At 41.8% G+C, this 13,497-nt stretch overlaps 1 protein-coding gene across 1 annotated transcript; it reads left to right on the plus strand.

Annotated features, from left to right (window-relative positions):
• Window positions 1-2,186: 2,186 nt before the first annotated feature.
• Window positions 2,187-13,269, plus strand: riok1 (RIO kinase 1 (yeast)). The gene is made up of 17 exons (XM_029624263.2): window positions 2,187-2,329; window positions 3,264-3,480; window positions 3,730-3,820; window positions 4,569-4,638; window positions 4,752-4,794; window positions 6,610-6,702; window positions 7,059-7,171; window positions 7,632-7,712; window positions 9,324-9,410; window positions 9,872-10,009; window positions 10,372-10,475; window positions 10,969-11,075; window positions 11,282-11,347; window positions 11,467-11,586; window positions 11,814-11,867; window positions 12,150-12,263; window positions 12,627-13,269. The coding sequence occupies exons 1-17, from the start codon at window positions 2,274-2,276 to the stop codon at window positions 12,735-12,737; spliced, it is 1,665 nt and encodes a 554-aa protein (XP_029480123.2). The 5' UTR covers window positions 2,187-2,273; the 3' UTR covers window positions 12,738-13,269.
• The last annotated feature ends 228 nt before the right edge of the window (window positions 13,270-13,497 follow it).

The raw sequence follows: 13,497 nt of genomic DNA on the forward strand, positions 1-13,497 counted from the left end.
TTGCCTTGATGACAGCTTTGCACACGCTTGGCATTCTCTCAACCAGCTTCACCTGGAATGCTTTTCCAACAGTCTTGAAGGAGTTCCCACATATCCCACACATTTTGGACATATTTAAACATATATATAATTTTGGTTTGTAGGCAGACTACACTCATAAGGTGTATTGCCACCACCTACTGTATGAGGTAGTAAAAAACAAACATCCCAAAAAACAAAAGCTGTTTTGGTTGAAAAAATTCATACTAATTATGAGACTCGAAATTAAGCTCAGGAGCATCCTGTTTCCATTGATCATCCTTGAGCTGTTTATTCAACTTGATTGGAGTAAATTCAATTGATTGGACATGATTTGGAAAGGCACACGCCTGTCTATAAGGTCCCACAGCTGACAGTGCATGTCAGAGCAGAAACTAAGCCATGAGGACGAAGGAATTGTTCGTGGAGCTCCAATACACGATTTTGTCGAGGCACAGATCTGGGGAAGGGTACCAAAACATTTCTGCAGCATTGAAGGTCCCCAAGAACATAGTGGCCTCCATCATTATTAAATGGAAGAATTTTGGAACCACCAAGACTCTTAGAGCTGGCCGCCCAGCCAAACTGAGCAATCTGGTGAGAAGGGTCTTGGTCAGGGAGGTGACCAAGAAGCCGATGGTCACTTTTGAGAGAGCTCTAGAGTTCCTCTGTGGAGATGGGAGAACTTTCCAGAAGGACAACCATCTCTGCAGGACTCCACCAATCAGGGCTTAATGGTAGAGTGGCCAGACAGAAGCCTCCCTACCACTGAGGAAGTACAGTTCCTGCGCAGCCCAGTCAAAACTGTTCGCTGCTCTGGCCCCCCAATGGTGGAACAAACTCCCTCACGACGCCAGGACAGCGGAGTCAATCACCACCTTCCGGAGACACCTGAAACCCCACCTCTTTCAGGAATACCTAGGCTAGGATAAAGTAATCCTTCTCAACCAGTAGCCACCTTTGCCTTGATGACAGCTTTGCACACGCTTGGCATTCTCTCAACCAGCTTCACCTGGAATGCTTTTCCAACAGTCTTGAAGGAGTTCCCACATATGCTGAGCACTTGTTGGCTGCTTTTCCTTCACTCTGCGGTCCAACTCATCCCAACCCATCTCAATTGGGTTGAGGTCAGGTGATTGTGGAGGCCAGGTCATCTGATGCAGCACTCCATCACTCTCCTTCTTGTTCAAATAACCCTTACACAGCTTTGAGGTGTGTCGGGTCATTGTGGGTGCTATGGGTCCCCACTATCGTCTGGGCTTGTGCCTAGCCGGTAATAGACTAGTGTCTCCCAGTGACCGGTTCTTACATAAAACATCCTCCATTCAGGCTGCAAAGCCATCACTTTCCTCCTTAACTAGCTTTAATGGCGTGCCGCCCAACCACAACAAAAAATGAAAAAATATGCATACTGTCTTAATAAAACACAATTTTCCACCACCATGCTACAGTGGCTAATGCTACTTCCTGATGTTGCACCCTGCATTCAACCAGGGGTAATGCCACATTCACGTGCTAGTCCGAACTAGGAAACTCTGACATTTTGGACATATTTAAACATATATATAATTTTGGTTTGTAGGCAGACTACACTCATAAGGTGTATTGCCACCACCTACTGTATGAGGTAGTAAAAAACAAACATCCCAAAAAACAAAAGCTGTTTTGGTTGAAAAAATTCATACTAATTACCAAAAACAAGAAACACTGACCAAAATTCCCTCTAAAAGCCTATACTCCTTCAGTTGGATTTAAATGTCTACATGTCCGACTTGCTAACTGGTTGTAGTTATATGCATAATGCCTTCCACTTTCAATGAGTTAGCAAGTCAGAAATGTCAGAGTTCCGAAAATAGTCGCAGAATATTGAGGTTGTGGTGGCAGCTGCAGAGAAGCATTTTGGGTGTGCGAGACTTGACATCAGAAGAGTCACAGGGTGTGTTAAGGGCTGGTGTCCCATCCTTTCATTTTGTTGGATTGAGGTAGGACTAAAATATTTGAATAGTGGAGTAGGGTGGTGTTATTTTTTTGTGTGTGAGTGTAGAGACGGCAGGGGTAGTTAAAAAAAAAACATTCAAGCAAAGTATAAGTTAGTTATACTCCAGTCTAGCAGGTGGCGGTAATGCAGCATTTATTGGATGCCAACCCGCTGTTAAACCTCGTCGAAGAAGAAGAAAAATAGAAGGAAGTGTGTAGAAACAGACGAGTTTCTTACACGAGTTGTAACTCACATTGGAGTGAAATACAGAATTGAAATGTCCATGGCCCAGATTGTACCAGGACAGTTTGATGATGCGGACGAATCAAACAGGTGTCGACAAGTATACTTTATTTGTAGCCTTTTACTGCTAGTCGTACTTATATCCTTGTTTGTTGTTGCTAGCATGCGTGGCATTGGCATTAACGTTATCTAGCTAACGTTAGTGACCAACCACAGGCATATAAATAGTTATAACTAAGTATTTAGCTATTTCATTGTTTGAACAACTTATTGGATACGTTTTTTTAAAAAGCGTGTTGAATTTGTATTTCACAACATGAGTTTTGACTAAATGATCTAGCTAGCTACTTTAACCAGCTAACTATCACAGCCGGCGGTGATTAGGAGTCCCACAGTGCGGCGCATAATTGACCGGGGTTAGGCCCGGGTCGGCCGGTTTGGGCCGGCGTTGGCGAATTTGTTCTTAACTGACTTGCTTAGTTAAATAAATTAATGAAAACTCTAGGAGAGTTGTGTCCTGTGCCTACTCAGGTGTTAGCTCGTATCCAAAAGGCCGGCAGATGGCAATATTGTTGTACGCAGCCAGCTTATAAATTCATATCCACCGGTGGACCGGTTCGTACATAACATTCTCCATTCAGGTTACAAATTGCGTTGATTTCCTCCCTAACTCAATTTAATGGCGAGAACTGGGAAGATAGGTATACTTTCCTTATGAAACACAATTTCCCACAATCATGAGCCAGAATATCGCCATCTGCCGGTCTTTGGGCTGGCTAGCTAGTATAAAACGTTATCTATAAAACAAGGTAGCCCACGTCTCTTTTCATTGCATTTAGCATTGCAAATCTAGCAAAGATTATTCAAGGAACGTATGTAATGACTCAAGACAAACAGCACACTGCATGTCATGTATTGCCCCTCTCGCTTTGTTCATGTAGCTAGCTAAGTCAATTATTTGTTTTCTTTCTGTCAGTGTTTCAATGTACAGAGCCTGACCACTAGCTATGTTTCTTTTAAATAGTGTTGCCATCACCCAACCAGCTGAGGAGATGCTTGCAATAGAGGGCCAGGTCAGTGGAGTTAGCCTGGAAACACCATATCATGATTTGCGTGAATACGATGATGATGAGGAGGAGGAGGAAGAAGAGGAAGAAGAGGAGGATGATGATTGGGACTGGAATGAGACTGGGGACTTGACAAAACGCTACATGGCTAATAGAACAGGAATGAATCACCAGGTAAGTTCAGAACCTCGGCATGGATCTCCACATTGTCCTATTCTGGGCCATGTCCCAGGCTGATGTGGAGTTGAGTCCCAGACAGTCCAAAACTGAACTTTATAGACTATCAGCAAATAAATCATTATTTCAAAATGTACATGTACTAGTGGAGTTTGATAATAATCTGCTCCCATAGCAGGAGCCAATATTGGGTATATGAGACAATGAAGCAAATTGATGTCATCTGTTTTTGTTTTTTTTTTGCAGGCAAATAAACAAAATCTTAGTAACAAATCACAGAAACTGTCAACCCCCACTGACAAGGCTCTGAGGAAGTTTGAACACAAAATTAATTTAGGTGAGTTCAAGTAGAATTTTTTATTTTTAAAACAACTAATTGACCACTGTTCAATTATTTTAATTCAATTTCGTTCCGTTTTCTTTTTGAGCTCAATGAGCACATTTCAGTTTCTCTAAGAGATAAATCAAGATCCACCCTGAACTGTGTGCCGTAGTAGGGATTTGTAGTTTCCAACAGGCCAATATTCTACATATTTTAGTGCATAAAACGTGGTAATTAACTACAATGACCATAATCCATTGCACATCTACTTGTACAGTCTGTTTCTTTTACGCCTGCTACGGAAGAGACAAGCATGCATGATTGTGAGGTCATATAGAGAGCAGCAGTTGCTTAGCAACGTCTCTACCTGAAATGATGAAAGGGATTGATGGTGTTCAGCATGCCTTATTTACTACAAAATAGTGATTTTTGTCAGACAGCATAGGCAGTAGCTCTATAGAGATGACTTGGAGTAAAATAATCAAAGCAAATCAAGTAATATAAACAAGAACTGAAATATTTTATTCAAGTAATGTGGATAAATTATGGTTAATACTGTCATGGGACTTTTATTCATTGTTTTATTTGGGGTACAGCATTCAACTCAAATAATCGCAAACTGGTATTTTTTTGATAATCGAACAGGAACCGAATCGACCTCAAAGCACCAATCGCTCAGCACTAAGTATTTTAGCTGGGGAGCTGGACAATACAATGTGAGAAGTAACTGTATAGAGCGCTGAATGTGTTTGTTTTACTGTAGATAAGCTCAACTATGCTGACTCTGTGATCAACAAAGTGACCGTGATGCAGAAACAACAAAATGCTGACACGTATGTAACCTGTCACTGAACATGACATTGCACTGCTTGGAGTAAAGAGTACTTTTTATTTCTGTTATTGTATAAAAAATAATTTCGTTGGCTGTTGTGGTTACTTCCGCTAGGTTTCGAGTGAAAGACAAATCTGATCGGGCTACAGTTGAACAGGTGTGCTTTTAAAAATAGTTTTATTCCCATTGGAGTTTTATAGTGTGTGTATATATGTGTATTTTTTTTATAATCTATGTGTGTGTGTGTATATATAATCTGTATGTATGTATGTATGTATATATTTATTTATTTTACCCATACATACATAAATGCATACAGTGCCTTTGGGAAGTATTCAGACCCCTTGACTTTTTCCACATTTTGTTACGTTAGTCTTATTCAAAAATGGATAAAATCATTTTCCCCCTCATCAATCTACACAAAATACCCCATAATGACAAAGTGAAAACAAATATTTTGAATTTTTTTCAGATGTATTAAAATGAACAGATACCTTATTTACATAAGTATTCAGAACCTTTGTTATGAGACTCGAAATTAAGCTCAGGAGCATCCTGTTTCCATTGATCATCCTTGAGCTGTTTATTCAACTTGATTGGAGTAAATTCAATTGATTGGACATGATTTGGAAAGGCACACGCCTGTCTATAAGGTCCCACAGCTGACAGTGCATGTCAGAGCAGAAACTAAGCCATGAGGACGAAGGAATTGTTCGTGGAGCTCCAATACACGATTGTGTCGAGGCACAGATCTGGGGAAGGGTACCAAAACATTTCTGCAGCATTGAAGGTCCCCAAGAACATAGTGGCCTCCATCATTATTAAATGGAAGAATTTTGGAACCACCAAGACTCTTAGAGCTGGCCGCCCAGCCAAACTGAGCAATCTGGTGAGAAGGGTCTTGGTCAGGGAGGTGACCAAGAAGCCGATGGTCACTTTTGAGAGAGCTCTAGAGTTCCTCTGTGGAGATGGGAGAACCTTCCAGAAGGACAACCATCTCTGCAGGACTCCACCAATCAGGGCTTAATGGTAGAGTGGCCAGACAGAAGCCACTCCTCAGTAAAAGGCACATGACAGCCCGCTTGGAGTTTGCCAAAAGGCACCTAAAGGACTCAGACAATGAGAAACAAGATTCTCTGGTCTGATGAAACCAAGATTGAACTCTTTGACCTGAATGCCAAGCGTCACATCTGGAAGAAACCTGGCACCATCCCTACGGTGAAGCATGGTGGTGGCAGAAACCATGCTGTGGGAGTGTTCTTCAGCGGTAGGGACTGCGAGACTAGTCAGGATCGAGGCAAAGATGAATGGAGCCAAGTACAGAGAGATCCTTGATGAAAACCTGCTCCAGAGAGCTCAGGATCTCAGACTGGGGTGAAGGTTCACCTTCCAACAGGACAATGACCCTAAGCACACAGCCAAGACAACACAGGAGTGGCTTCGGGACAGGTCTCTGAGTGTCCTTGTGTGGCCCAGCCAGAACCTGGACTTGAACACAATCTAATATCTCTGGAGAGACCTGAAAATAGCTGTGCAGCAACGCTCCCTATCCAACCTGACAGAGCTTGAGAGGATCTGCAAAGAAGAATGGTAGAACCTCCCCAAATACATGTCGAGCTTGTAGCGTCATACCCAAGAAGACTTAAGATTGTATTTGCTGCCAAAGGTGCTTCAACAAAGTCCTGAGTAAAGGTTCTGAATACTTATGTAAATGTGATATTTCTGTTTATTTTTTATTTTTAGTAAACATTTCTTAACCTGTTTTTGTTTTGTAATTATGGGGTGTTGTGTGTAGATTGATGCGGGGGAAAAAACAATTGAATCAATAGTACTAAATCAGAGTTGAAAATGACGTTATTTTATGTGGTGATGGCATTCTGTTTGGATTTCATACCTGATTTCAGTGTAAGCGTAAGCCTGAGTAACAGAAAATCAACAGTGAATTGATTTCCTTATATTGTTTGTTTGAAAGGTGTTGGACCCGCGGACGCGAATGATTCTGTTTAAGATGCTCAGCAGGGGTGTCATTTCAGAGATCAATGGATGTATCAGCACAGGCAAAGAGGCAAGTTGATCCCACAACGTCATGAGGCAAATGTATCCACCACTGTGGAACACTTGGGCCTCCCCGAGTAGCGCCGCGGTCTAAGGCACTGCATCTCATTGCCAGAGGTATCACTACAGACCCTGGTTCGATCCTGGGCTGTATCACAACCCGGCCGCGATCAGGAGTCCCCATAGGGCGGCGCACAATTGGCCCGGCGTCGTCAGGGTTTGGCCGGGGTAGGCCGTCATTGTAAATAAGAATTTGTTCTTAACTGACTTGCCTAGTGTTATATACATTTTAAAAATTGTGGGCAACTTATCGTCCTACGAATGGCATATTCAGTTTCATTATTTCAAAGGGCTTCTTACCAACAGGCAAATGTTTACCACGCAACCACTGCCAATGGTGAGAGCAGAGCCATCAAGATCTACAAGACCTCTATCTTACTGTTCAAGGACCGTGACAAATATGTTAGTGGAGAATTCAGGTGAACAGCATTTCCTGGCTTGTCTAAGATGGTGTTATAAAAACCAAGACCTTTAAATAACCGTATTTCAGAAGGGGTTGATGTGGAACTAACTATTTGGTGCAGTCTGTTGTGTACTGTAGGAATGGGCTTTTGAAAGATTCTGTGTTGGATATACTCGCATTGAAAAATATTTGAGTACTCGCATGTTAGCGTTTTTTAAATGATAAATAGGGCTGAAATTTAAAAATATTTTTTTTACTGCACTTTACCTACTCTAGAAACAAACGCTTATTAGTTGATTTTGTCAGTGCTTAGAAATGTAACCTGCTAAATAATTGCAATTTTATATTGAGTACCTGCATGCGATTATTAATCTGATATAAACTAATGGAGTACTCACGCCCATCCCTAGCGTACAGTAGACTTGGATTGCATCAGTCATGTTTAAAGCTGATGACGTCTGTCGTCTGCCCTCCAGGTTCCGCCATGGCTACTGTAAAGGAAACCCCAGGAAGATGGTGCGAACCTGGGCCGAGAAGGAGATGAGAAACCTCATCAGGTGAGCATCCCCAAGATGAGCCATGGGGAAAGTAACCATGGTTACGCTTTATTTTACACCCGGTTTAAGGTGGTATTTACCCCTTTACACTCATACCCGTATGTATACTGGTTGCAAATTGCAGATTTGGGCAATGATAAGCGCCTAAATCGGAACGCAGTGGCTGTACAGTAACACACGATACATGACGTCATAGCTCAGACTGCTCTTCACAGCTCTGTATGGGTTTTGACTGACGAGACGATCTGAACTTGAGCATTGCACGCGACAAGAAGTTGCGCCTGTCCCTCCCGCAATAATTGGGCAACTTTTGCAAATGGTTTGTCTGAGTGAGGGAAATGCTGTAAATTAAGAGAACTTTATTTATTTTGAAAGATTTTTTTTTAATACATATGGACTTTCTGTCATCTTTTATTCAAGCTCATGAAGCATGGGATCAACACTTTATTTTAATTTTACATGTTGATTCTATATTGTTGTTCAATATACTTAGGAAAAATGCACACTTTGGAGAGGTGTGTGTGTCCACTTGGAGACACCAGTTAGTCCTCTGCCTCAAACCCTTGTCATTCTCTTATGTTGCACCTACAACACATTGTCCAGGAATATTCTCATCGTGTTACTGAAAGTATCCAGAGGATTTTCAGATGTCGTTAATGTGGCAGTGAATGTAAAATACAGATCAAGTCAACAGTGTAATGTTTGGATTCAGTCTCGTCAGGTGAACTGTTGTCCTCAAATTTGGTCTAATCATTTTCCCATAATCTCCAAACTGTTTCAATTGCTACCGTGCTAATGCATGTACTTTTCATCTTCCTTTTGTAAGAAACATTTCAAGTGTAAATGGTTAAGAACCGATACCAGATACCTTCTGGAACCTCAAATAATTCAACATTATTGGGTAACTACCTGGCACCGTTGGGTTGACTACCTGGCACCGTTGGGTTAACTACCTGGCACCGTTGGGTTAACTACCTGGCACCGTTGGGTTGACTACCTGGCACCGTTGGGTTGACTACCTGGCACCGTTGGGTTGACTACCTGGCACCGTTGGGTTGACTACCTGGCACCGTTGGGTTGACTACCTGGCACCGTTGGGTAGACTACCTGGCACCGTTGGGTTGACTACCTGGCACCGTTGGGTTGACTACCTGGCACCGTTGGGTAGACTACCTGGCACCACCGTTGGGTTGACTACCTGGCACCACCGTTGGGTAAGACTACCTGGCACCACCGTTGGGTAAGACTACCTGGCACCACCGTTGGGTAAGACTACCTGGCACCACCGTTGGGTAAGACTACCTGGCACCACCGTTGGGTAGACTACCTGGCACCACCGTTGGGTAGACTACCTGGCACCGTTGGGTAGACTACCTGGCACCACCGTTGGGTTGACTACCTGGCACCAAATGGTACAAGCCTACGCTTGTATCAATGAATCACCTTTGACCCTAAATTCACTAGTTTTGAAAACTGACTGAAAAAGGGAGGGACTACTTGGACTTGTCCAATAAGAAACGCTGGTTTTCCGTTTCACTTGCAACACTGTGGTGTACCTGAAAGAATACGACCCTGCGTTTTTGCTTGTCTCTTCGTACTGCCTGTCTCCAGGTTGCAGACGGCAGGCATCCCGAGTCCGGAGCCAATCATGCTGCGTAGCCACGTGCTCCTCATGAGTTTCATCGGCAAGGATGACATGTAAGTATGATCAGGCTTCGTTTCTGTTTTGACGTGTCAATATTATATACCGGTTACTATGTCTGGCTTAAAGGTTGTTTCCTAGTTCTATGTGTAAGTTCTTGTTTTATCTAGCCTGTATGTGGTCCAAATCAATTCTCTCAAAAAGGACAAACAATTCACTTATTCAACTGCAGTCATTGCTAATGTGATGATTTGAGAGCAAAAAAGTTTAATAGGGGGTTTTGTTCTGGAACTTCTGGTAACTGCTGTTAAGGCTGTTATGTTTTTCTATACTTTAACTATGTCACTGTTGAACACTGTTGTATTTGCTGCTGTGTTATAGCAGTGTGTGTGTGGTGTTTGAGATGCATTCTACTCAGGTCTGCACACACATCTACGTTTACTATATAGCAAACTGATAAACGTGGATGCTTCTCCTGGCTTTGAAGATCTGTTTTAATCTGTATCTCTGGTCCCAGGCCTGCTCCTCTGTTGAAGAACGCTTCCCTGTCCGAGTCCAAAGCACGTGAGCTGTATCTCCAGGTGATACACAACATGAGGGTTATGTACCAGGAGGCCCGACTGGTCCATTCAGACCTCAGTGAATTCAACATGCTGTAAGTTCCCTCTTGTTATCTGATGTGTGTGTGTGTGTGTGTGTGTGTGTGTGTGTGCGTGTGTGTGTGTGTGTGAACTACGCTTATTAGTTATATTCATAAGGCGTTTCTTATTCGTTAGATATTCATAGAGAATCAATGGTGTTGTATTGTACATTGAAATTACCATTTTGAATTGAACAACAGGAAATATTACTGATTGTGCCTTTAAGTAAAAACCCTTCCATTGGTGCAATTATGGAAGTTCCATTCGCTGCAGGTGCAATCTTGTCAGATACTGGGGTTGACTAAATTGATTCATTCAATTGTTAATATATATATATATATATATATATATATTCAATTATTGCTTATCTTTCAAGGTACAATGACGGTGACGCCTACATCATCGACGTGTCCCAGTCTGTGGAGCACGACCACCCCCACGCTCTCGAGTTCCTGCGCAAAGACTGTACCAATGTCAATGGTACGTGTGGCCCAGGCCCGTATTCACACAGTCGCTAGAGAAAGAGTTCTGATACCGGATCAGTTTAGCCTTTCACCATCATAATACATATGACTAGGGGGGGACCTGATCCTAAATCAGCGCTCTGTGACGTTGTCAACCAACCACAGCCTTAATGCTTGTGGGTAATAGAATATTGCATTTCTAAAGCGCAGATTGTTTCTTTTATTATTTGACAAAGCGTTCTAATATTCTAAAAGGTTTTTCGAAACAAAACATGTATGAAAGTTCTGTTTAATATCGTCAAATGTAGCTACATTTCATCTGAGATTGCCGTAACTCCAACCCGACATGCACGTAATATGTGAAACACAGAGGTTAATGTAGACAAGAGGTTATAGGACAAGAGGCAGTGCATATACTAGGAGTGTCCAGTGCCTATGGTTTCTGTTGGAAGTATGAGCCTCTGAGTTTGGATGAAAGGCTCGATGAGATTTGGTCCCGTGTCCCTCAGACTTTTTCCTGAAGAGAGGGGTAGCGGCGATGACTTTGCGTGAGCTCTTTGAGTTCGTCACCGATCCCTCTATCACCAGCAGCAACATCAACCTCTACTTGGAAAAGGTAGGGGGGGGATGTTTCATTTGATGTGAAGTTTGCTTATCTACACGATTGAATCATAACCGTATGCTGTTTTTTTTTGTGTATTTGTTTTGTCAAGTGAAAAGTTGCACTGTGGGATGCTCCGTGCGTTTCTGTACACGCTCAGTACTCAGCGAGCATGGCATTTTGATATGCCTGTGTTCATGATGGCTCTCTTCTCATTGTAGGCGATGGACATTGCTTCCAAGAGGACGGCAGAGGAGAGGTCCAATCAGGATAGTGTGAATGAGGAGGTAAAGTCTTTTTATAATTTTTTTAGATCTGATAACCATTAAGGTGAAATGTTTTTTTGGGGTTCCTCCACGATATTCTAACGTTCTCTCTGTTTTGGTTTATTGTTGAACTGTGACAGGTGTTTAGGAACGCGTACATCCCACGCACACTGACAGAAGTGAGCCACTACGAACGTGACGTGGATGCCATGACAAACATGAAAGACGACGAGTCCTCGCACAACATGCAGAATGACAACGTGAGTTGACTAAAACCCGGACGTCACCGCTCAAACACACCATTCTGATACCAAAGTAGTCGACTTTGTCAACAACCCCCGAACTCATGGTTCACTTTACAGGTTTCTCTACTTCCTGATATTTATTGTTACTTTTTTTTCAGTAGCAATGTGATTGAGCCAGCCTCTACACTGTGATTTATTAATCTGGCTCTTCTGTGTTAATGGCTGTGATCTCTTTGATATAGATCCTCTACCAGACAGTGACGGGCCTGAAGAAGGATCTGTCTGGAGTTCAGACAGTAAGTCATACTCAAAGCCACCCTTTTCCCTTGTGAATTGGCAGCAAAGGTTGCGTGTCAATTAGAGGTTGATATTTTTTTTATAGAGATATGGCTTTCTGTGGCGACTGTCAACTGAAATAAACAGATTTTAATAATGGCTTCTAATTGAGAATAAAGTCATGTGTGGTTGTGAATATTTTTACCATGACCCTGCATGAGTTGAGGAATGGTAAGTATGATTGTTTATTGACTGTTGTAAATGTTTAATTGTTGACTGTTATTTCGGCCCTCCATTTCTAGGTACCTGCCCTGCTCCAGGACTGTGATGTAGAGGAGAGCTCAAGTTCAGAGGATGAAGATGAGGATGGTGGCAAACAGGAGTCTGTGGGAGAGGAGTCTCAGATTGACAAGAAGGTATGCTTCTATTAAAAACTATGAAGGTGAATTTTTCAAGTAATCTTGCAATATTTAACTGCTATCAGCAGATAAAAATTTTTTTTAAAAAAGCATCTTATTGCATTGGAGGTATGAATAAAAAATAAGGAAATTACACAATTGACCACCAGAGGGAGTGAGCACCTTGTGGTTATTGTAACCCTGCAACTGTGCCCACTACTTTTAGGTTATTACATGGCCTATACAAAACAAAATCTGGAGCATGTTCTGCAAATATCCCAAACTATTTAGATTTCTTTCAGTCTGAATTTAAGTCACCTAAAATTACATCAATGTTTTAATCTAACATTCTATACCCAAACCTGTTTCTGCATTTCTTAGGAGATGAAGAAACTGGCCAAGGAGGCCCAGAGGGAAAAGAGAAAAAACAAAACACCGAAACACGTGAAGAAGAGAAAGGAGAGGGTTTCAAAGATGAAGAAAGGCAAATGAGTGGACCCAGTAATCAAGAATACACCAGACCTAAACATGAACTTTTATCCCAGTGACTTCATGAACTGATGTAAACCTCCGTGCTCAACACACACAGGCCTTCAGTAACACTAGTGAAACTGGTGAACAGTTGTGCAGTATTAGGCCACACTAACAGACAGTGAAAAAATATGTAATGTTTATTATATAAGAAGTATGTGGGCAAAATATTGTTGACCATGTCAGGTGTCATGCACAATGCGTTAGTGTTTTATGATAATCGCTATAGAAAAGCAGTTCAATTAAATGTAAAAAAATATAAATACACAAGTCTAAATGAAGTTGTACTTTAACTTGAAACATTTTACCAAAGAGGTTAAGGCTCTTCTATGTACAGTTACTGCAACAGCTTGCAGGGCAGGTGCTCCTAATGGTCTGTACTAAAAGCTAGTCATTTGGAAACCAAAATAACCACATGAAAATTGTGGCTTGCAGCCAGCCAGTCCTCACATTGTATAGGGATGGAAATAATTAAACATTATTTACCATGAAATACTTGATTTCACTTTACTGATTTTATTGTCCCCATTAGGGAAAATGTCTTTTTTCTGGAAACCTATTGCCTGCATTTGAATCCAAGACGTTATTTTATTTAACCAGGTAGGCCGGTTGAGAACAAGTTCTCATTTACAACTGCGACTTGGCCAAGATAAAGCAAAGCAGTGCGACACAAACACAGTTACACAATAGAAGAAAAGTCTATATACAGTGTTTGCAAATG

This window comes from Oncorhynchus nerka, linkage group LG20 (assembly GCF_034236695.1).
Source record: "Oncorhynchus nerka isolate Pitt River linkage group LG20, Oner_Uvic_2.0, whole genome shotgun sequence".
NCBI classification, from domain to species: domain Eukaryota; kingdom Metazoa; phylum Chordata; class Actinopteri; order Salmoniformes; family Salmonidae; genus Oncorhynchus; species Oncorhynchus nerka.

Coding starts and splice junctions, on each gene's coding strand:
- riok1 (XM_029624263.2), top strand. CDS start 2,274: ATGTCCATGGCCCAGATTGTACCAGGACAGTTTGATGATGCGGACGAA. Junction 3,821..4,568: donor TGAACACAAAATTAATTTAG/GTGAGTTCAAGT, acceptor GTTTTACTGTAG/ATAAGCTCAACTATGCTGAC. Junction 6,703..7,058: donor GTATCAGCACAGGCAAAGAG/GCAAGTTGATCC, acceptor TCTTACCAACAG/GCAAATGTTTACCACGCAAC.